The 24,227-nt window shown below is 40.7% G+C and overlaps 1 protein-coding gene across 10 annotated transcripts in view; it reads left to right on the top strand.

The window, feature by feature from the left end:
• LOC144580349 (transport and Golgi organization protein 1 homolog) overlaps positions 1-24,227 on the top strand; it is a 92,924-nt gene that overhangs the window by 16,317 nt on the left and 52,380 nt on the right. For 5 of the 10 annotated variants that reach the window (XM_078356504.1, XM_078356500.1, XM_078356503.1 and 2 more), the window contains exons 2-8: positions 3,434-3,567; positions 9,193-9,279; positions 17,941-18,069; positions 21,703-21,724; positions 23,177-23,265; positions 23,577-23,654; positions 23,737-23,847. In XM_078356504.1, the coding sequence (XP_078212630.1) occupies positions 3,434-3,567; positions 9,193-9,279; positions 17,941-18,069; positions 21,703-21,724; positions 23,177-23,265; positions 23,577-23,654; positions 23,737-23,847 (650 nt within the window). Of the gene's footprint in view, positions 1-2,851; positions 2,951-3,433; positions 3,568-9,192; positions 9,280-17,940; positions 18,070-21,702; positions 21,725-23,176; positions 23,266-23,576; positions 23,655-23,736; positions 23,848-24,227 lie in introns of those variants that run through there. The other 5 variants (XM_078356501.1, XM_078356502.1, XM_078356499.1 and 2 more) reach the window with 5 other exon arrangements.

Here is a 24,227-nt window from a genome sequence, read left to right as displayed (position 1 = left end):
GCGGCGCTGCCCGGCTTGTGCGGGGACTGGAGCTCTGCAGCCCACCCGGCCGGCCCCGGGGTCTCCGAGGCGGCGCTGCCCGGCTTGTGCGGGGACTGGAGCTCTGCAGCCCACCCGGCCGGCCCCGGGGTCTCCGAAGCGGCGCTGCCCGGCTTGTGCGGGGACTGGAGCTCTGCAGCCCACCCGGCCGGCCCCGGGGTCTCCGAGGCGGCGCTGCCCCGCTTGTGCGGGGACTGGAGCTCTGCAGCCCAGCCTGCTGGCTCCGGGGGTCTCCGAGGCGGCGCTGCCCGGCTTGTGCGGGGACTGGAGCTCTGCAGCCCACCCGGCCGGCCCCGGGGGTCTCCGAGGCGGCTCTGCCCGGCTTGTGGGGGGACTGGAGCTCTGCAGCCCAGCCTGCCGGCTCCGGGGGTCTCCGAGGCGGCGCTGCCCGGCTTGTGGGGGGACTGGAGCTCTGCAGCCCAGCCTGCTGGCTCCGGGGGTCTCCGAGGCGGCGCTGCCCGGCTTGTGCGGGGACTGGAGCTCTGCAGCCCACCCGGCCGGCCCCGGGGTCTCCGAGGCGGCGCTGCCCGGCTTGTGCGGGGACTGGAGCTCTGCAGCCCAGCCTGCTGGCTCCGGGGGTCTCCGAGGCGGCGCTGCCCGGCTTGTGTGGGGACTGGAGCTCTGCAGCCCGGCCTGCTGGCTCCGGGGTCGCAAGCGGGGCGCGCGGGAGGCGGGGGTGGGCTGGCTGCGGGTCCCTGTGTCTGCCTTCTCCGGCTGAGCCGGAGCCACTCAGGTCTGACCGTGGGGGCTGCACCTCCCACTTGTTGCCAGCGTGTTATTTTTCCTCTGCCGAGACGGGGGGTTGCTCGCAGTGGTCCCTGGTTTCCCCAGGAGTAGCTCACAGCGTCCCTTCCCCACCCCTCCATCCGCCTGGGCTCCGAGGGCAGCTGTGGTTGCGCGTCGCGCTACTGGGCTCCCCACGCCGCAGCCAAACGCTTTATTGCTCGCGCCGCGGGGACCTCGGTGGGTGCGCTAAGGGCTCGGTGGGCGTTTTCCCAGTGGCAGGTTGATGGTGGGGCTTCTCTGCAAAGGCTTTCTGGGGCTGTCCCTTTGCCCTTTCGCTTCCCTGGGATTTGGGCTTAGCCTTTTGAACAGGAATTGGGAGTTTAGGTTTGGGACGAGTCCGGAGTCCAAGCACTCATTGTATTCCGTCCGAGGTCTCTACCCCGACTTCATTTCTGTGCTTGGAAGCCTTTTTGCAGACTGCTAGGCAGGGCAGGCCAAAAGCTTTCGCTCTGCAAAGAGGCCGAGGATCTGCACCGGCCACCTGGGACCGGCAGCCTCCTCCTCTGTGCGCAGGAAGCGGAATTGCTCTCCAGTCCCGGATTGGAGGTGGGCGGTGGGGAGATCTTCAGGCTCAGATAAAGAGGGTTATTACAGGAATGATACTAAATACCCCAAGGGTCTCAAAAGCCAGGGTAGGTTTAGACTTAGCCACTTGGGTGTTGAAACCTCTTCTCTGTGTTCCTGGTTCCCCAAACCAGGATCACTCTTAGAGCCTTTCAGCTGGTCTCAAACAACCTTGTAACTTAACAGCCACTGCGGAAACGGTTTTTCATACATTGTTAAGTAATGCCTATAGAAAAGTATTCATTTTAGAAAGGCCAAGAACCCTATAGTTTAGCTATTTATATTCAAATTTGTTATCCAAACCAAATTTCATAATTTGAACTGTCCATATAACACTAATCAAGAAAAGAGATGTCTAATGAGCGTGAAGCCATTCCTAGAGGTAACCCTGTGGCTGATGTGAATAAGCTGTCAAAAGCAGAACGACTGCCATGATTTTTCCCTTTAGTTTTCTTCGAGCAAAACCACGCTGTTATCCATTTGCTGTTGGCGGTGGCAAGATAGTTGGTCTTCTTTGCTTGCAAGCATGGCCCTGCCTGGGTTCGTCAAAACAGGTTACCTGGAGAATCGTCACATCACTGATGCTTCTCCAGTACTGAGGCCTGATGTTAGAAGAGCTCACGGTTGTAACATAACTTGAGAAATGGTGTGTGTTCAAGCAGAGGAAACCAGATATAACAGGCATCGACAGGAGCAGCGTCTAGATGGCTCTGTGTTGTGTTGTATGAAGTGTTTTGTAAACTGAGTGTGTACAGTGTCCTTGTGTGCTTTTCAAATAGCTGTTCCACTTGTATGCTGGCCTCTGATGTGTTATTCTAAATCCTCTATGATCTATTCTAAGGGAGAGCAAGAAAAACACTGCCGTTTCCGATTTTGATCTTATTCCCAATCTTAAATTGTCTGTGGCCTTAAACCTGGCCTCTCACGCAATAATGTCTGAACTACAAAGTTGACATGTTGGAAAATAATCAGAGCCTAGCTTCAAAAAACAAATAACTCCCTCCAAATCTATATGTTTGTATAGCCATTTAAAGACATGTTTAAAATGTACTTTGTTGCAAATTGGCTTTTGGAAAAAGTCTTATTTCCATTTTCCTTCATTGTCTCTGCTATTTAAATATAGTTATTGTCCATTTTGTCTTACATGGGAAACTGTTTATGTGGCCACAGAAAGAAAAGTACTGCTTTACAGTTTCTAGATCAAGCATGATTTAAGCGTGCATTTTAAGCATGAAGGGAATTACTGACCTATTCTCATAGTTTGCTTAGTCCTGGCCACATGCGATGTTGACTTTTGATTTTGCTTATAGAAGCATATACATAAGGGTATTTTTTCTTTGTTTCGAAACTTTCTTAATGTTACATGCGGTCAACATTATTTACTTTCAGAAAATATTGCCTTGTGGTGTAACTGAATCTATAGTAGGGTGTGATAGATATCCTTTTCCATTAATCTCTCCAGACACTGTACAGAGAGAAAAACTTGGCTGCCAGTGAAATTGACAGTGTTTACTGCCACATAGTAGCGGTTTCAGCCACTTGAAGGTAGAGCCTTTTAATGGTTAGTTCAAGTTAACTGGCCTCTTGGGAGTTCCTGGGTACTCTGGTTCCCTATTACCTCTTCAGGTAGCCATGCTGAAGCTAGTCATCATCTGGGCTTGCACTTGCCAATTTGCAAAAGGAAGCTCTTTATGAATATGAAACAGAAAAGATTGAGGAACTGGAAAGTTAGAGAGGGAATCAAGAGTTTCACTTGGGTAAGAAAAGCCATGTTGGTAGTTGCCACATTGCTTTTTGTTTCTCAGTATTATCCATAGAGAAAAATAGAGAAGGTTTTCCTTTCCTCTACTTGCAGAAGATACGATTTATAGCAGTTAAAGCTCTAAGGATTTGAGATACTTTGAGCAAATAAAAGAAACCAGAGTACTGGAAAAGCTTGGTTGTTATTTATATTGGGATTCTTATATTTCCTGATAAATCAATATAGACGGTGAGCATTGAATCTTGATAATCTGGCTATTTTTTCCTCACTCTTTTTATACAGTGTTAATGTACCGGGGTGAAGCTCTCGAAGATTTCACAGGCCCGGATTGTCGTTTTGTGAATTTAACAAAAGGTGACCCTGTATATGTCTACTATAAACTGGCAAGAGGATCGCCTGAAGTTTGGGCGGGAAGTGTAAGTAAAATTTTGACATACTTTATTTACTTAACTTTTATTGGCTTGTTTAGCACTGTATATTTAAATGACTGTGGTTTTTTGGGACCTTTGATGGAATTAACCTGTCCTCTGTGCCCGACTCTGAAAAAAGATGGCCCTGTGTCCCCAGTGGCCTTGGGTCTGCACATAGTAGGGGCTCAGCAGAGCCTTCTGAAATAGATCTGATTCTAGCAAGTTCCCCTCAGTGTCAACCTCTAGGATGCTGCGTACATATTAGAAGTTGAAATGGTAAGAGCCGAAAAATTCTTTACTTCATTGCTTTAAAAAGGAAGGATTCATGGGAATTAGACTTACTCCTGTCAACTATGTGCGAGAGAGTGTTTAACATTTCAACTTTAAACATGTAAGTTTAAAGTTGATTTTGGCCAGGCGCGGTGGCTCACGCCCATAATCCCATGGCTTCGGGAGGCCAAGGTGGGAGGATTACGAGGTCAGGAGATTGAGACCATTCTGGCCAACATGGGGAAACCCATCTCTACTAAAATACAAAACCTTAGCCGGGCGTGGTGGTACGTGCCTGTAGTCCCACTTACCTGGGAGGCTGAGACAGGAGAATCCCTTGAACCTGGGAGGCGGAGGTTGCAGTGAACCAAGATCGAGCCACTGCACTCCAGCCTGGTGACAGAGCAAGACTCCATCTCAAAAGGTTTTTTTAAAAAGTTGATTTTGGGGTCCAAAGTGGCTCCCGCCGGAGGTCATGGCGCTTGCGAAGGCGAGGTCATCAGTTCAAGGCTAACCTGAGCAACCTCATAAGCTCAAACTGATTGGCCAAAAAAAAAAAAAAGTTGATTTTGTGTCATTTCTTTGTTTATATTAATATTTATGAAAAAGTGACAGTCTTGGGAATAGTTCCCTAGTCATCTGTACTGTTACTAGTCTGTAAAAAAGCAAAACGTGTGTTTCCCATGTGCTTTCTTGTGTGTGTTTTTGTTTGCAGCTTTGCGGTCATCCTTGTCCTGCTTTTCAGACCCTGGGTGTGGAGGTTACCCCAGGGCTCTGTTCCCAGCTGATTTTATGGGTGCCCTGATATCAGACGTGGCAATCAATGACTGCATCACACTTTGGTGTTTTAATGAGATTCACTGGGAGTGACCTCTGGTTGAGAGGCTCGTCTTATGAGTTATTATCCTTTTCTTTTTAGACAGTGTGATGTGTGGACTGTGTCTTTACCTCAAGTAGTAAGGGTCCTCGATGTCTTTTGGATTGTTCCAACTTAGAGAAATACCCATCCCAACTGTGAAAGTTGTCACTCTCAATAAAACACCAAACAAACAAACAAACAAACAAACAGAAAATAGGCTTGAGAAATCCCCTTGGGAAAACAGACTCATTTTGTTGGCATTCCAGGTTCCCAGGGAATAATCTTGGGAAACAACAAGTGTTCAGGTTCATCCTATTTAGAGAGCATCCCCAGTGACTCACTCCCTACCAAGACAAATCTATTCTCTTTCTTTCAAGTCTGCCTAAGGAGATTTGTTGGTAGTCTTTACTCTTGGAAATGTTTTTCCATGTATCTAGGCTGAGTTTTTGCTAGAACAGTTAAGTTTTTTTTTTCACTCCTCGTCTTTGAGCATTTGGATGAATGAACTTGACTTAACATTTTCCTCCCACTGCAGTTTTTCTTATAAACGTCTTCAGCTCTAGATGTCCCGTCAGTCTTTCTGGGTCGCAGCTCTCATCCTGCCTTCTTAAGGAACACTGCCTTCGGCACCCATCCAGAAGGGGTCTTTGCTGCCTGATGATTGTTTGGGTGGCACTTTGTTTGCACTGTTCCTGTGGCATTTGCTTTACTTCTTTGTATGGCAGTTAATTTGTGTACTGTCTTAGCTCACATAAAGTCAAGGACTCTTTAATGGAAGGGCTCATGGCTTATCTGTCTTCCTTTTCAGTATTTCCTTATGGGGCAATGACATTTATTTATATTTATCCTGATATTAACTTATCCAGAATTTGTTCTCTTAAGGCAATACTCTGCTTACCCCTACCCCCTACCAAGGAAATAACAGCACCTTGGCAGAAGAAAGATTACTTCTTGTCACGCGGGCCTACAATTCTGCAACTTTTTTTTTTTTTTTTTTTTGTCAAATGGTAAGAAATGAGATGCCACCTGTGGTCTCAATTGACAAAGATTACGGAAGGTAAATGTATAGTGTTTCCCTTTCTCTACATACCTCTGATTTGTTTCCTTTTTCCAGGTTCTCCTTTAATAAAATAGTCTCCCCTCTAATTTGATGAACCTTCTTCCCAGGAAATTAAAAACTCTTTCTTCAGCTTCCAAAATGATTCTTGTTTCCGTTTCTTAGTTTTCATTCTGCAGTCTTTTTCAGTTTCTTAGCATTTTAGACTTGATCTGCCAATAACACACAGTTTAACTGCCCTTATCTAATCTTCACGGCAGTATTTTACTACTAATACTGGCTTCCAGGTAGTTTTCAGATAGAACAAGAACACTCATCAATAGAATAGTGATAAGATGGCCTTTTTCTCTTTTTGTGCATTTGATTTACATGCCAGCCTCCTCCCTTAATGATTGGGAGATCTACCTCTTCCTTTCAGACAGTGACTAGTAAAAGACTGTGTTTCTCAAGAGGGCACGTTTTACATACCTTAGCTACTAGTGCTGAAAATGAATGGAATTATTTTCTATAGAGATTTTTGTTTGCATGAAACGAAAGCTTGGTGTGCAGATTAGTGTGTGTTACATTGTAATTTTATTTTGTCTCCAGACACCTGTAATGTCATTTTGGAAAATGACAGTATAACACATCATATCAGCAAATACGGCTGATCCTAGAGCAACACAGGTTTGAACTCTGTGGGTCCACTATATGCAGATTTCTTTCAATAAATGTATTATAACATTTCATGGAGGTTTGTGATAATTTGAAAAAACTCTCAGACTGCATAGCCTAGAAATATTGAAAGAATTAAGAAAAAGTTAGGTATGTTGTTAATATATAAAATATATGTAGATCCTAGTGTATTCTTTACTACCACAAAACATACACAGATCGATATAAAAAGTTAAAATTTATCAAAACGTACACACACAAACTCAGGTCTTACATGGCATCTTTCGCAGTGGAGAGAAATATAAAACATAAAGATAAAATATTAAATCGTAATTGCATAAATTACTACAAGATTTCATAACCACCTACTCTTGCTATTCTGCTGAGCTCAAGTATTGTGAGTGTCCACTTAAAATGTGACACTAATTATTCCACATGAGCAATTCATCTCCAATAAATATTATAGTGCTTAAAAAGTGATCTCTTGTGGTTCTCGTGTACTTTTTGTGTTCAGTGCAATACTGTAAACCTTGAATAACACTCTGAGACCCATATAGAGTGTCACTAGTGATGTTGGAAGTGCTCTCAAGTAGCAGAGAAAAGTAATGACATTACAAGAAAAAGTTGAATTGCTTGATAGGTGCCGTAGATTGAGGTTTGCAGCTGTGTTTGCAAGATTAACAAATCTAGCATAAGGACCATTATAAAAAGGAAAAGGAAATCCTTGAAGCTGTTATTGCAGCTATGCCAGCAGTCATGGAGATCTTACACTTTTAGTTTTGCAAAATACCATTTTATGTACTATTAAAAATACAGCTTTTATGTGGTTATAGGCTTGCTGTTAGAAAGGCATACCTATAGATTCTAATGTGATTTAAGTCAAAGCAAAATCATTGTATAACAACTTAAAGCAAAAGGCAAGTGAAGGGTCTAACACTGGAGAATTTAATGCCAGCAAAGGATGGTTTGATAATTTTAGAAAGTGGTTTGCGTTAAAGAAAGTCAAACCAACAGCAGAAGCAGCTTCTGCCAACCAGGAGGCAGTAGAATATTTCATAGACACCATTAAGAAAATCATTTAGGAGAGAGGTATATGCCTGAACGGGTTTTTAATGTTGACAGAAGTGCCCTATTTTGGGGAAAAAAAATGCCATAAAGGACATTTGTTAATAAGGAAAACAAGTGAGCAGCAGGATTTAAAAGAGGAAGGGATAAGCCAACTCCATTGTTGTGTGCAAATGCAGCTGGGTTTATGATCAGGACTGCCTTCTGCCTTTATCTATAAATCTGCTAACCCCTGAGTCTTGAAGGGAAAGTTGAATACCAGCTGCCAGTCTTTTGGATATACTAGTGCCAGACAGTGAGGAAGAAGACAGAAAGGCCAGAAAACAAGTCAGTATCAGACAGTCTGATAGAAGGGTTTCAGTTATTAAAGACTGCTATTACCTTCTGTTATAACATGGACCAATGTCTGATATGGGCACTGAAAATAAGGCAAACAGTAGAAGAAGAATTGGTACCATACAGAAACATTTTTAGAGAAATGAAAAAGCAAAAGAAGCTAGACAGAAATTACATTGTATTTCCATAAAGTTACATCAAGTGTGTGTGCCTCCTCTTCTACCTCCTCTGCCTCTGCCACTACTGAAACAGCAGGACCAACCCCTCCTCTTCTTCCTCTGCTTCAGCCTACCCAGCATGAAGATGATGAGGATGATTATCCACTTCCACTTACTGATGAATAGTAAATATGTTTTTCTTTAGATTTTCTTAATACTTTATCACCCAGGCTCGAGTGCAGTGGTGCCATCATGGCTCACTAAGGCCTCACTGCAGCCTGAATCTCCTGGGCTCAAGTCATCCTCCCACCTCAGCCTCCCCAGTAGTTGGGACTACAGGTGCATGGCACTGTGCTCAGCTAGTTTTTTTAAAAAATTTTTTGGAGAGACAAGGTCTCACTATGTCACCAGGCTGGTCTCGAACTCCTGAACTTAAGTGATCTTCCTGCCTCTGCCCAGTGTGATTACAGGCATGATCCACGATGCCTGGCCTTAATAACCTTTTCTTTTCTCTAGCTTACTCTACTGTAAGAATAAAACATATACCTATAACATGTAAAATATGTATTAATTGACCATTTATGTTATTGGTAAGGCTTCTAGTTACTGGTAGGCTATTCGTAGTTAAGTTTCTGTGGAGTCAGAAGTTATATGAGATTTTTGACTGTGCTCCTAACACCTGTATTGCTTAAGGGTCAGCTGTATTTGCCTTTTGTTGTAGTGATGATGTATTTTAGAAACTTTGTATTCTTTTTACTTGTGACATGGCTGTTGTTTATTGTTTAAGAAATATTTATAAGTCCTGGGTTATGACCTATGCTATGAAATGTGCAGCTACATTTTTGCTAGAGGTTATTTGGAATTGAGTTTATAACCAGCTTTGCTGTGCAGTTTTAATCATATAAAATATACAATAATATTCCCTTACACAGATCTTTTATCTACTTCTAAACACTAACCTTACATGTCCTGCATTTAGAATTAAGCCGAATGTAGTAAAAAAAAAATTCTGCAGTTTTAGAAATGTTTGCTTGACAGTTTTCTGTACCTAAATTCTCAGGGTAATAAGTAATAATCTTGGTGTAATTACAACAGCAACTGTCTACCTCTCTTGGTTACATCTACTTACCTATGTGTTTGTATATTTTCTACACTACTAAGAAGTCTCTCGTTTATATTTCTCATACAGAATTTGATTGATATTTGTCCCTTTTGCCCATTCTTTTGTATAGGTCGGGCGCCTTTTTGGATATTTTCCAAAAGATCTAATCCAGGTAGTTCATGAATATTCCAAAGAAGAGCTACAAGTTCCAACAGATGTAAGTTGTGGTTTCTGCCTTGTTCTCAGTTGTAAGTTGGCTTATACGTGACTACCTAGAAAGAAAGAAAGAAAGAAAAATTTCCAAAGAATTTAAATAAGATTTTTATCATAATCTGATAGTTATCTAATATATTGAAATAGATATTTGTATATAAGGCTGTGTGCTCTTATACAAGGCTTTTCTTTGCTGCTTTATAGGTGAAAAGCTAAGAATTCAATAGTTTTGTATTTATTAATGTTAGAAGGCAAATAACTTCATTTTATGAGCAAAAGGAGAAGCTGTATCCCAATTTGAAAACTATTTATTGGATAACTGTTAGACTTGTTAAGGATATAGAAATCAGGTTACATTAATCAAGCTCTAATTTTATATTGAGCCAAAAATGCAGACTTACAAAGTTTTTCTTATTATTGACTGTTTAATGATTTAAAAAATTATGGCTATAGCTTTGGAAAAGGGAACCTGAGAGTTTCAGATAAGGTCCAGTCTCAAATCTCTAAGGCACTGACTACACATTCTATAAAGCATTAATCTATGGTGCACAATGGTTTTGTACTAAAAGGATTTTGTTTTCTGGTATCTGCATTCCATCTGATCATTATTTTTTTGAGATGGAGTCTTGCTCTGCTGCCCAGGCTGGAGTACAGTGGTGCGGTCTCAGCTCACTGCAGCCTCTGCCTCCAAGGTTCAAGTAATTCTCCTACCTCAGCCTCCGAGTAGCTGGGATTACAGGCCTGCCACCACCCGGCGAATGTTTTGTATTTTCAGTAGAGATGCAGTTTCACCCTGTTGGCCAAGCTGGTCTCGAACTCCTGACCTCAAGTGATCCACCTGCCTTGGCCTCCCAAAGTGCTAGGATGATGGGCTGCATAATATATCTATAACACTGTGCCTGGCCCCATCTGATTATTTTCTGAGTTTTAGAATATATAGTAATTGATGCCTGTCTTCATGTAGAAGTCTGAATAGCTGTTTGGGGTTACTGCAGAGCATGCAGGCTGCTGGGCTAGGGCAGTTCTTAGATGAGATAGGCAGAATCAAGTCACAGAGCTACCACTATGCTTACAATTTCCCGATGCCCTCAGGGGTTGCATAGTCAGTCCTATTGCCTGTTTGGCTTCACTCCTGATGAAGAGACTGCTCAGGAGATGAGTGTGAGACAGCAGTTCATTGGTCACAGAGACCTGACCTGCTCTGGATTCTGTGTAGTCATTGCAGTTCCCATTGCATGATTCCCTTGACATTAAAAACAATTGGCTCAGAAGTGGGCATGATGGAAAGAGGCAGGAGAGAGAGACATTCACTTGAAATGTACTGTGATAATGAGCAGAAAGAGAAGTATTTACCTGATGGTAGCACAATCTATGGCATAAATTGGTTCACTGTGGTGGGAGAGTAATATGAAAGGCCGGAAGTTTACTGAGAGATGCTTTAAGCACAGTCGAAAGACAGATGGGAGCTTGACTTGGAGTTGCCAAATAGAAGGGCTATGGAGGGAGATGGGCAGGGGGCCGGGCACCATGCAGTCAGGCAGAAAAAATAACACATTCAGAGAAGTGAAGGCATGAAGGAAAGGTTATCTGGGGAAGCCAGGGAAGCGTGAGTAGTTGGTGTTAATTCTTTTTTTCCTTCTTTTTGAGACGGGGTTTTGTTCTGTCGTCCAGGTTGGAGTGCAGTGGTGTGATCTCAGCTCACTGCAACCTCTGCCTCCTGGGCTCAAGTGATCCTCCTGCCTCAGTCCATTTAGTGGCTGGGAGGCTGGGATCACAAGCGTGCACCACCATGCCTGGCTTTTTTTTTTTGTATTTTTAGTAGAGGTGGGGTTCCGCAATGTTGCCCAGACTGGTCTCGAAGTCCTTAGCCCATGGGAGCAGTCCACCAATGGTCTCCCAACGTGCTGGGGTTACAGGCGTGAGCCACTGTTCTTGACCAGTTGGTGCTGTTAAAGTGTGGAGTTAAGATTAGCTGGGCATGGTGATGTGCACCTGTAATTCCGGCTACTTGGGAGGCTAAGGCGGGGGAATTGCTTGAGCCCAGGAGGCAGAGGTTGCAGTTAGCGGAGATTGTGCCACCATGCTCCAGCCTGGACAACAGAGCAAGGTCCTGTCTCAGAAAAAATACAAATTAAAAAGTATGGAGCTAAGAGGGGAAAGGTCTGTTGGAGGGACGCAGAAGTCAGAAAACTGTGTGTCATGGTGCGTGGTCAGATCATTGTTGGCAGAGATCCTCAGAAGATTTTAAGCAGGAAAGGGGTTGTCGGGTCTGTTTCTTAGAAAGTGTCACTTATGGCAGAATATCTATTCAAATCTTTCTAAGAGAGCCATGCTTGAAATGAGACATTTAATGCCTAGAAGCTTATCTTGGCTTTTTAGGACTTAGCTCCCCCTTGTGGTACTTGCTGAAATTGGACTTTTTTCTCTTGGTGAGTTAGAGGAATACGCAAGCTCTCGAAGTTGGAGGCCAGGTTGCCCTTAGAGCTACAGGGAAAGTATGCTCCTCACCAAAGCAGTTTCTTCTAGGTCCTGTTATTTCAAGACTCAAATAGGAAAGAGGGTTTTTGTTGTTTTTCTGTTAAAATGCATGGGTTTCAAGCCAGGATGATTTGCTTTCCAACCCTAAAGCCATTACTTAGAGGTTTAGGGCAAATGACTAAACTTTGAACCTGAACTTTCTCATCTGAAAAATGTAGATAATACCTACTTCAATTGTTGGTAAGCATTAAATGATTTAATAATGCAAAATGTCTGATATAGCATCTGGCGTTGTAAGATCTCATACCTCACCTAATTCTCATTTGGATGGTCAGAGGGCATATAAAGACATTGAATACCTGCGGATTTCAGGAGAAAGACCACCAGAATGGAAAACAAGTAGGAAAACCAAACCGTTTTTCAGTATTCTCCATGGTCGTGGTGGTGAAGATTTGTATTATCTGTGCAATTGGGCTAATGAAATTTTCAGTGATTAAGACCGTCTCAGAATTTAGAATTCATTGGTTTTCAGAATGAAATTATCACTTGAAAAGTTTAATAGCCCCCTAGTTGTGGAAGGAATTCTTTATTCATTGTATTTCTACATAGCCACAGAGCCGTCTTCTAGGCCTGGGCTGGGGGGATAGGAGTGGTGTGGGATAGGATCTGTGGTTAGGGGCTAACAAGGAAAGACAGACATGATGGGCAAGATAGAAGGGTTCAGAATTATAAGTTGCTGACTTGAGAGTGATTGTCAAAAGAGGATTTTGATGGCTAAATATGTACCAGAAATTGCTAGGCATAAAAGATTCTAAGAGATATAAAGTGTAATTCTGACTTTTGACAGGCTTAAAAAAAGGTTTACTAAATAAATATATGTGAAAACTGGAGAAAATGGAAGATATGTAAAATATGTGAAGTATCAAGCAGTTTATATATATAATTATTTGATAGGGTTGGGGAGTCATGGGGTGCTGACTTTATTGGGAAAACTGCACCAGAGGTCAGACTCATAGATCAATAGTTGATTAATAGTTAGTGGAATTTTAGGATTGGAAGAGACCTTAGAAGCCTACTAGTCTAACTTCTCAGTAATCGTAGCAATTCCCTTTTTTTTGTTCTATGATGGGGTCTCACTCTGTTGCCTAGGCTGAAGTACAGTGGTGTGATCATGACTCACTGCATCCTCCACCTCCCTGAGTGCAGGTGATCCTTCTACCTCAGCCTCCTGAGTAGCTGGGACTGTAGATGTGCGCCACCACTCATAGCTCATTTTTAATGTTTTTTTATACAGACAGGGTTTCGTCATGTTTCTCAGTCTCGTCTCAAAATCCCGGGCTCCAGTAATTTGCCCGCCTCAGCCTCCGTAAGTGTTGGGATGACAGACGTGAGCCACCATGCCTGGCCAGTTATTCTTATTGATGATCGTTTTCTCCCATTTTTGAATGGACGCCTGTTCAGCTTGTTCCTGGGCCCATTTGACACTGCTAGTGGTCATTGCTACTTTCCGTGCTTTCTGTTAATAGTATGACAAGATTTTCCAAGCACATCTTGCACATTTCCTGCCCAAATCTTGAAGGAATTATTTCTCCAAAGAATTCTGGGTCCTTTTAATGAGAGACACTATTTAGAGATTACATTCTAGGTACTAAGATTGCTTATTGCTTATGAGTTAGCCGTAACTTCTAGGACTTTTCAGAGGACAAAGCTAGGAAGTATGTGATGGTTTTTTATGTGAATATTCATCATAATGTCATACGGATAATTCCAGTAGAAAGTAAGTATGCTAGACAAATTTTTCTCACTTCATCGATCTTAAATTTGTATCTTGTTTCTTCAGTGTTGGAAATCTCAGTTTCACAGCAACATAGTGTTTTTATCTTACAGTATTCATGCAACAGTATTAAAAACACAAACACTAACACTGCCACCAATAATACGTTACTGAAAATATCTTAATGTTTTGCAGTCTTTTTGTCTTTAAGCTAAGTCCCACTAGGCTGTGTTTGAACTAATTCCTTTCTGTGGTCCTTTCACCAAGTCAATACATGGGTTAATTTATTTTTTGTTTCAATTTTTAGGGATTGTTCTTTAAAATATTTTTGTTTTACAATTCTCTAACACAGGAGTTTCCAATCTTTTGGCTTCCCTGGGCCACATGAGAAGAAGGAGAATTGCCTTGAGCCACACATAAAATACACTAGCTGATGTGCTAAAAAAAACCCATAATGTTTTTAAAAGGTTTACGAATTTGCCTCAGGCTGCATTCAAAGCTGTCCTGGGCTGCATGTGGCCTGTGGGCTGTGGATTGGACAAGCTTGATCTAACATATTTACAAGATCCAAAGTCAATTTGTAAAACAAGATCTGTTCAGAGGACTCTAGCTTTTGTTTCAGTTCCATCCACCCTGTCATTTTCCTCCTCTATTAGAAACTTTATTTTGTTATTTCTCCTACCATTAAGAAATAAGCAAATGATTTGCACATCCATTCATGATGGCTTTATAGAGTCAGCTTTACCCTCCCAACTGAAACAATTTTTAAAAAACCAGACAAAATAGATGAAACAATATTTTTCAAGACATTGAACATCAGGCAACAAAGGACAGTAAGTCTTGAAAGAGAAGGAACATATGCCATGAGCTCTCCAGTTGTCCGAGTTCCCAGGCCATGGCACAGAAAGAGAGAACCCAAGTGGAGCCAGGTAGACACCCTGAGATGAGGAGATGGTACTGGGAGTCCAAAGAGACCCAGGTAGCTAGAGTTCACAGGGCAGAGTAGCAAGAAGAGAGAGCTATGCAGAGAGAGAACTGTGGGAGTCTGTGAAGGGTCCCCTCTGAGTGTTGAGCAGAATACTGATCGGCACATGAGTGTAACAGAACTACTCACAGCCAACAGAAATCATCTAAGTGATCAGAGGGAATGGTTTTTGACACAGAGCTAGAAGCAGTGCCTGGAAAACCTAATAATTGTGGAGAGATCCAGAGTACTCAGAAGGGTCTTGCCTCTGACTAAATGCTACTAATGTCTTGCTTGACAAATCTTAAGACTGAAAACCACACTGTTTCCAAGTAATTGAATTACATCCTAGTGCAAAGTTCAAGGATATGTGTTCGTAAGCATGACATCCATTCAAAGATTATCAGGCATGCAAAGAAGCAAAAAAATATAAACCAGGATGAGGAGAAAAATCAGCCTATCAAAGCCAACCAAGAACTGCCAGAGATGGTAGATTTAGGCAAGGGTATTAAATCAGTGACTTCCTGTACTTCAGGTGTTTCAAAAGTAAGGAGAGACATCCGGGCGCGGTGGCTTACACCTATAATCCCACCACTTTGGGAGGCTGAGGAGGGCATATCATGAGGTCAGGAGTTCAAGACCAGCCTGGCCAACATGGTGAAACCCTATCTCTACTAAAAATACAAAAATTAGCCAAGTGTGATGGTGGGCACCTGTAATCCCAGCTACATGGGAGGGTGAGGCAGGTAAATAGCTTGAACCCAGGTTCAAGCTCACTGAGGTTGCAGTGAGCTGAGATCACACCATTGCACTCCAGCCTGGGTGACAGAGTGAGACTCTATCTCAAAATAAAAATAAAAATAAAGAGAGAAATGAAAGATTTGTTTTTTTAAAAAGACCCAAATCAGATTTCTGGAGATGAAAACTACATGGTGCCTGAGATGATAAATGCACTGGAAGGGATTCATGCCAGAGTAGCCATTGTAGATGAAAAGGTGAAAAAAAAAAAAAAAAAGAAAAGGTGAGTGAACTAGAAGATGCAGCAATTTCTTATCCTCAATGAAACAAAATGGGAAAAAGACCCCAAGAAAAATGAACACAGCATCAGTGAGCTATGGGATGCTGTCAGGCAGCCTAATAGATGTGTAACTGGAATCTCTGTAGAAGAGGGGAAGAAAGGTGTTTGGAAAAATATTTGAAGATTTCTTCAAATGGCTGATAATTTTCCAAAATTAATGAGAGAGGCAGGGCATGTTTCTATGTGTTTTTTAATTATTTGCATTTCTTTTCGTGGGATCTGCTCATTTCCTCAGCCCATTTTTCTCTAGGTTTGCTGGCCGCCATCTTCTTATTTATAAAGCATCTTATATTTTAGGAATATTAATCCTTCAAAACATGTTACAAATATTTTTTCTTAGGTTATAATTGCCAACTCTGCTTATTTTGCAATTTTTGTGGATTGGGGTTGGGCAAGTTTTTTTTGTTTTTCTGTAATCAAATTTACAAATCTTTTCCTTTGTTGCTTTTGGATTTTGATACATAATTAGGAAGGTCTTCCCCACTCACCTAATACATAGAGACATTCACACAATATTTTCTACTACTTGTTTTCATTTTTTACATTCAGGTTTCTGATTCACTTGGAATTTATGAATGCTAAGAAAAAGATCCAATTTTATCATTTTCCATATTGTTATCTAGATATGTAATACCACTTATTAGAAACTCTGTTTTTCCCCAGCTGACTTGCTGTATCCCAAATTTCCAGTGCAGTTGGGTCTATTTCTGGATTTTTTATTCTGCCCTGTGATCTGTCTGCATTCTTGGGCTAGTACCATTCTGTGATTATAGATCCCACTCTCCTCTCACATTGCACCCTTCATTTTTCTTCTTTCTCAGGGTTTTCCTGTTTCTTCTTGCTTGATTGTTCCTCTGAGTTGACTTTAGGTTTTTTTTGTTTTGTTTTGAGATGGAGTCTTGCTCTGTTTCCAGGCTGGAGGGCAGTGGCTTGATCTCGGCTCACTGCAACCTCCGCCTCTAGGGTTCAAACGATTCTCCTGACTCAGCCTCCTGAGTAGCTGGGACTACAGGCGTGCGCCACTATGCCAAGCTAATTTTTGTATTTTTAGTAGAGATGGGGTTTCACCATGTTAGTCAGGATGGTCTTCATCTCCTGACCTCGTGATCCGCCCACCTCCGCCTCCCAAAATGCTGGGATTACAGGTGTGAACCACCGTGCCTGGCCAAAGATAGACCTTTAAAGATCTAAGAATGGTTATCTTTATCTACAGATATCATCTGTTTCCCCCACATATCACATGCCCCCAGTTTCTTCAACTTTTGGAATGTGATTTCCATACTATTCATTATCCTTGTTCTTTTCCACAAGCCATATAACCTTAAGATGTGGCCAGCCACTTGTCCCAGCTTCCCACTTGTCCCGGAACTTCTGGGACCCCTGTCGGTGCTCTACACAGCCTTCATAGCCCAGCTGCTGGAGGTGAGGGTACCCATTCCCAGGGAGGGACCCCACCTTTGGCAGGCGGGTGGACGAATTCTAAGCAGAGTGGGTGCACCGATTGTCTATGCAAAGGAGAAACGGCGTGTCAGATCCGAGGAAGGCAAGACGTTTTATGCTGTTTAGGGAGTCAGGTGGAAGTGTGTTTGAGGTTTCGTCACTTTTGTTTTAATTGAGTACTTAACGTAATGACCGCACTTTATGTTCTGGTGTATAGTCATGATCAAAACACAGCCTACAGGTCTTTTCACTATAACCCCCGGCACTGTTGGGAGATGGGGCCGGTATGATAGTGTACTTGCAGAGGACCGTGAAAACAGCATAGAGCAGACAGGTGTTTAATGTACTGTCTTCAAGGAAATATTTAGAATTAAGGCACTAAAGTCAAAGCGGTTTATGTAGATCGGTTATCAGGAGCTATCATAATTTACTCAGCGTTTGTTCTTTGTTTATGTAAGAGTTGATTTAAGATTGTAAGTCTTAGAGGAATAGCACTTCTTTGTGGTATTCATTATCATAGTATTGGTTTTATTTTTAGCCATAAAAAGTTGATCACGTGTATATCTGAGGTTTTTTGTCTTACGTGTTTTTTTAAGCAACAAAAACCAACTTACTCAAGAGAAAAGTATGATCCAGAGAGATTCTAGCCATGTTTTAGATAACATATTGTATCAGGGCCTATTGCAAACTAGAAATATATGCTCAACCTAAAGACATTTAGACTCGTAATTCTTTGAAACACTACAAGCCAAACACTAAGTCTGAGACTCCCAGTGTCCTATTTTTCTTGAAGCAGTGAGAGCTATGGAAGATTTTTGAGGGGATAGTTATCTGACAGAGTTGTTTTAGAGTTTCGATGGATGAGTCTTTGTGACTGCTTTATGTTAAGTTTCTTTAAGGTTTCTCATTATTTCTAATATGCCGTTTTCAGCTAGTTTCTACATTGCCTGATGATCAGCCTGGGCCCGATTTTTATGGACTGCCATGGAAACCTGTTCTTATCACTGCCTTCTTGGGAATTGTTTTAGTTGCTGTTTTCTTCTGGAGAACTATCCTTGTTGTGAGTAAATTAATGTATACTATATCTCATAAATTCAAGTATGGTTTTATAATAGCCCTTTTGTTTCTTTTTTAGTTACTAACATGAACAGAAATTAACGCTTTTAATTCAAGCTAACCCTGTAAAATAATTTGGTGTAATTTTTGTCTTGGTAAATTGTCTTTTTTCTTTTTTGAGACAGAGTCTTGCTCTATCCCCCAGGCAGCTCTTGGTTCACTGCAACCTCCGTCTCCCGGGTTCAAACAATTCTCTGCCTCAGCCTCCTGAGTAGCTGGGATAATCGGCGCCCACCACCATTCGCAGCTAATTTTTTCTTTTTTTCGTATTTTTAGTAGAGATGGGGTTTCACCATCTTGGCCAAGCTGGTCTTGAACTCCTGACCTTGTGATCCACCCGCTTCGGCCTCCCAAAGTGCTGGGATTACGGGTGTGAGTCACTGCAGTCGGCCCTTGTGTTGATAAATTCTTAAGTAACAACAAGATAACATGTATAATCTGGATGGGAAAATTTCAATTTATATGTCCCTTATATCAAAATTTAAATAATAAGAATTAGTTGGGTCTTTATCTCAACTCAAAAAGGAAAAAAAAAAAACAATTAGATAGGTCATATGTACACTGTTAGTAGAACTGGGAATTCTTAGAGCCATCCTGAAAAGTAGTTTCATGATATGCGTCAGAAGTCTTAAAAATGGTTATCTCCTTTTATATTGTATTACTATCATGTCTAGTAATCTATCCAAAAGAAATAACTAGTCGGCCAGGCACGATGGCTCGCACCTCTAATCTCAGCACTTTGGGAGTCCAAGGCAGGCAGATCACTGAGGCCATGATTTTGAGACCAGCCTGGCCAACATGATGAAACTTCATCTCTACTAAAAATTAAAAAATCAGCTGGTGTCATGACGCACGCCTGTAATTCCAGCTACTTGGGAGGCTGAGGCAGAGAATCACTTGAACCTGGGAGGTGGAGGCTGCAGTGAGGCCACATGTGCTACTGCACTCCAGCCTAGGCCACAGAGTGAGACTCCATCTCCAAATAAATAAATAAATAGATAGAAAAGAAAAGAAATAACCAGTCATACATTAAATATCTTGCATGGCTGGGCCTGGTAGCTCACACCTGTAATCCTAGCATTTTGGGAGGCCGAGGCAGGTGGATCACATGAGGCTAGGAGTTTGAGGCCAGCCTGGGCAACAAGACGAAACCCCATCTCTACCAAAAATACAAAAATTAGCTGGGTGTGGTGGCAGAAGCTTGTAATCCCAGCTACTCTGGAGGCTGAGGCAGGAGAATCGCTTGAACCGGGGAGGCAGGTTGTGCCACTGCACTCCAGCCTGGACAACGGAGTGAGAATCTGTATGAAAAAAAAAAGTTACAAATATCTTACATAAGAGCATTCAGTGGAACAGTATTTATTAGAGTGAAAACTTTGCACAACCTGCTGTGATTCACAGTAGGAAAATTGTTAAATTATTTTATGTTCATATAATGGGATATTAGTCTGCTTTATATAATTCAAAAACAGGAGCACAACAGATACTCACAATTTAACATGAAGTAGAAAAAAAGTAGAAACTAAGCCTTTAAGGTGTAAACTGTCGTAAATATACACACAGAAAATAAATGCTGCAAGGAAATACAACAAAATGATAAAAATTCTTTTATCTAGATGAGGTAAGTTTTCAGTTTTTAAAAGATGTGTGTTTCTGATTTGATTATGTACTATTTTACTCAAAATATTTATTTGGAAATACAGATTATATCATGTGCAAAGACACGATTAAGTCTTTTTAATCTTTTAGTCTTCTGTGCAGAATTTATCTTTCAGACTTAAACATGTGTATGTGTAAGTGTATATACTCATACTTGTACCTACTTATGATTATACTGTATTGCATTTAGCTTAACATATTTGGGAGAATATGTTATTTAACATAATTAGGAGAAGATTATTTTGTATCAATGAGCTTTGCAGATATGAAAAGCTTTCGATTGAAATTTAACAGTTAAAATGGCCAAAATAATTGAATGCAAATCTTTCTAAAACTAAGTATTCTTCTTCTGATTTCCTAATTATATCACATATATCATCGTTAATAATTTTTCTCTGCTTTCACAGTTGATTGTAAAATCACGTATAAAGAAGGGTCTTTTTTCCTGTGAGGCTTTCTTGAACCTCACAGGACTTTTCCTCAGATAAAAAGGGAGAATCGAAGGGTAAATGGAAGGGGAAAAGGTGAAAACATTTTACATTTCCCACTGTTGTTTCTCCTATTTATTAATAAAAAAAGTCTAACACCTTTTTTGTTTTTCAGAAAGTTATATAGGCCCTCTGTCCTAACTGCTGTTCCTCAGCCTCAGCATTTGAGTTTTGGAACCTTGGTCTCTGCTTGCCTGTTAGTTTGGGTGAAATGGAGCACAGGAAGTTTGCTCTCATTAGCAAGGCCATTAGAGAGAGAGTAATTTGTTTGCATGTTGGAAATTTCTGAATGCATATTCCTATAGTAATAGTATTTTAAGTGAGATTTAGATACTGTAATTATTATTTATACAGTATATTAATTGCTATATATAATAACAGTATATTATACAGTGTATTATGTAAACAGTATAATAATCTCACCCAGTGAGATTATTATTCTGGGTGATTTGTGAACTGGTGTTAGTGTCTCATCACCATTTATGACATTTGAAAGGGATAAATATGTTCTGGGTTGCCAAGAAATCTAGTAAAATTTTTTTTTAAAGATTAGTTACTAGGAGGCTGAGGCAGGAGAATTGCCTGAACCCAGGAGGCGGAGGTTGCGGTGCGCCGAGATTTCGCCATTGCACTCCGGTCTGCGTAAGGAGAGCGAAACTCTGTCTCAAAAAAGAAAAAAAATAAAATTAGTTACTGCTTGGCTTTTATTGTCTCATAATTTAGTGCTGTTTTTGGCGGATGATTTGGGTCCTGCCCTTCCAGGAAGATGATAGTTGTCATTTGTGTCGTTGCTTGTGCATTTTCCTCTAGCAGTCTTCCCTTCCCTGTCAGGTTCATGAGCACTGTTTTTAGTGGTCTAAGAAAGTCAAATGATCTGCCTTAGTGTTAATAGAATCGTTTCTAAATCCAGCCAGTAGTCAACTTTGAACAGGATTTCTCAGATATTTTCTGGAAAGCAAAAGAGGTGTATCTTAGTACGAAGATGATACCTTTAATTTTGTTTCCTCAGAGTCTTTTTGAGTAGTCAGTGTTTTTAGATTTCATTCTGGCTCTTTGGAGTTGTCAAATAAGTGACTTTGAGAAAATAAAATGTTAACATATTTATTATAAAAATACTAGCCATTTCTGTTATTCAAGTGAAGTGCTCATTTCATGAGACTGGTGTTCATTTAGGTATGTAAACATATCTTTAGCTGCGGAGTAAGATATTTATCTTAGTGCTTCATCTGTCAGACTGCAACATGTCACTACTGTTAAATTTGAAATGCTTTTGTAACCTTTTTAAATGTCTTAACCTTGTGGATTTATTATGCTAAAGCAAACTTATTAAATTCTCATTTGGTTACAATTCCAACTGTTGTGTTAGGAACTGTATACACCTATTAATGAAATGTTTGACATAAAATTTCATTTTTATTTGTCTTTTCTAGGTGAAGAGTAGAGTATATCAAGGTAAATCTTTACACTTGTTGTTATTTGTACTATTCGTCTATATTGGTGTTTGATATGGGTTTTATATGGAAGTAGTTTTAGTGACTTCTGATGTCTGACTGACTTACAGCTTATGAAAACTCTCCTCTTCCTAGGTTGCTAGCTTGGATGATAGAATAAATGGTGATGCTACCAACTGAGACAGGAGATGAGGAGGAAGAAATTGCGGGAGTAGGGAGAAGATTAGTTCCATTGGGGGCAGATTTACCTTAAACGTTGATGTACTAGTTTATTACATGTGACCAGTTTTTCTGTGCTAACGATTTAGTATATTAAATATTTATTTAAGTAGATAATTTCAGGACTAGAAATATAAATCAGCATGCTTGCATTTTCTGTTTCTCTTTGCCAATGACATGTTTGAAGCGATACCATTTTCTGAGAAGAAAAAGTGCTTTATGCAGGGAGGAATATTGACCTATAACATTTTACTGTGCTTCCCATCTTGGAAATAAATTTAAATTAGACTCTCATTGAAATAAAGGTTTTTATTATATTTTTCTTAAATTGTAACAATATTTTTACATTCTTATTCCTATTAGCAGATTGCTTTTTGTATTAATCTGTTCTCACACTGTTGTAAAGAAATACCCAAGGCCAGGTGGGATGGTTCATGCCTGTAATCCCAACACTTTGGGAGGCCAAGGCAGGAGAATTGCTTGAGCTCAGGAGTTTGAGACCAGCCTGGGCAACATGGAGAAGCCCCATCTCTATAAAATAAAAAATACAAAAATTAGCCGCGGGTGTGGTGGCACACACCTGTGGTCTCAGGTACTTGGGAGTCTGAGACAGGAGAATTGCTTGAGCTCAGGAGGTGGAGTTTGCAGTGAGCTGAGATTGTGCCACTGAACTCCAGCCTGGGTAATAGACCGAAACCCTGTCTCAAAAAAACAAATACCTGAGACTGGGTAATTTATGAGAAAGAGGTTTAATTAGCTCATAATTGTGCAGGCTATACAGGAAGCATAGTGGCATCTGCCTCTGGGGAGGCCTCGGGGAGCTTTTACCCATAGCAGGAGGCAAAGCAAGAGCAGGTCGTCTTACATGGCAGGAGCAGGAGCAAGAGAGAGTGAGCGGGGAGGTGCGGCACACTTTTAAACAACCAGTCTCCATAAGAACTCAGTCACTGTCACAAGAACAGCACCACAGGGATGGTGATAAACCACTCAAGAGAAGTCACCCCTATGATCCAGTCACCTCCCACCAGGCCCCAGCTCCAACACTGGGGACGATAATTTGACTTGAGATTTGGTGGGGACACAATCCAAACCATATCACATTTCAAAACCATAATAGTTATGCGAAGAAGTTCTTTTTCCTCATAGTGCCAGATAACATGTCTTTCTGCTGATACACTGGGTCATTCAGTTTCATTTATTGATCATAATACCCTTATATATTTTCTTTTTTCAGTCACCGAACAGCAGATTTCTGAGAAGTTGAAGATTATTAGGAAAGAAAATACAGAACTTGAACAGAAATTGTCAAATTATGAACAGAAGGTATAATTATTCTTTTGTTTTCTTTCCCATGGTCCCAGCTTGAATGATTTCACCTGTCTTATAGTTCGGTTACTATGGCATTTTAAAATAATATTCATTTTAATGGAATAATATTATTAATAATGGAATATTATTTTAAAATTAATGGAATTTTAAAATAATATTTCATTAATTCCTCTAAACCATCCAGATCTTAAGCAATCATATGTGTAAAGTGCTGTTTTCTTCTATAAGAGGTCAGTCACTTCAAAGTAGGTTCCAATAGCACAATACCGTGTTTTTGTGGATTCTGAATGCTTTATTATTTGTAGATCAAGCAATTAAAGAAACATATTCAAGAAACCAGGAAGCAAAGAATGATTCTCCCTGGTAAAGCAATTAAATTTAAGGTAAAAACTTCTTTTGGGGATTACATTTTAAAACAAAAGTAAAAATTAATGAGTGTAACTAATCTTAGAATCTTTTTTATAGGATAAAATCAAGAAACTTGAAAAAGAAAAGGAAATTCTGGGTGGCAAAGCTAAAAAACTTCGTGTTATGTTGGAATCTACGAGAGAACAGAGTGTCAAGAATCAGGATTTGGTAAGAGTTTTCTGCTAAGTGTTACTAATACTTGGTTTTTGAACTCTGTAGATGGAGTTGAACTTTTTATTTTCCATGGTGTTCTGTGAAGTAAGAGTGCGAGTCAGGGATGTTGAACCTACTTCTGTCCGTTTTTGTGGGATTTTAGGTACTTACACAAGAAGTTATTCTTACGGGCCTAGGAAGGATTTTGGTTCTCAACCCTAGGTAATTGTTGTATTGCTTGGCTCTGCCTCCAAAACATGTGGGGAAACTAAGAAACCACAATCCAGTTGAACAGTCCTTGGGTTTTTTTTGTTTGTTTGTTTTGCAAAGTTTTTTTTTTTTTCGCTATAAGCATTTTACTTTATTAATAGAATAGTTTCAGAATGACATAAAAA

This window comes from Callithrix jacchus, chromosome 19 (genome assembly GCF_049354715.1).
Source record: "Callithrix jacchus isolate 240 chromosome 19, calJac240_pri, whole genome shotgun sequence".
Classification (NCBI taxonomy): Eukaryota; Metazoa; Chordata; class Mammalia; order Primates; family Cebidae; genus Callithrix; species Callithrix jacchus.
This window is presented reverse-complemented; position numbering and strand designations above follow the sequence as displayed.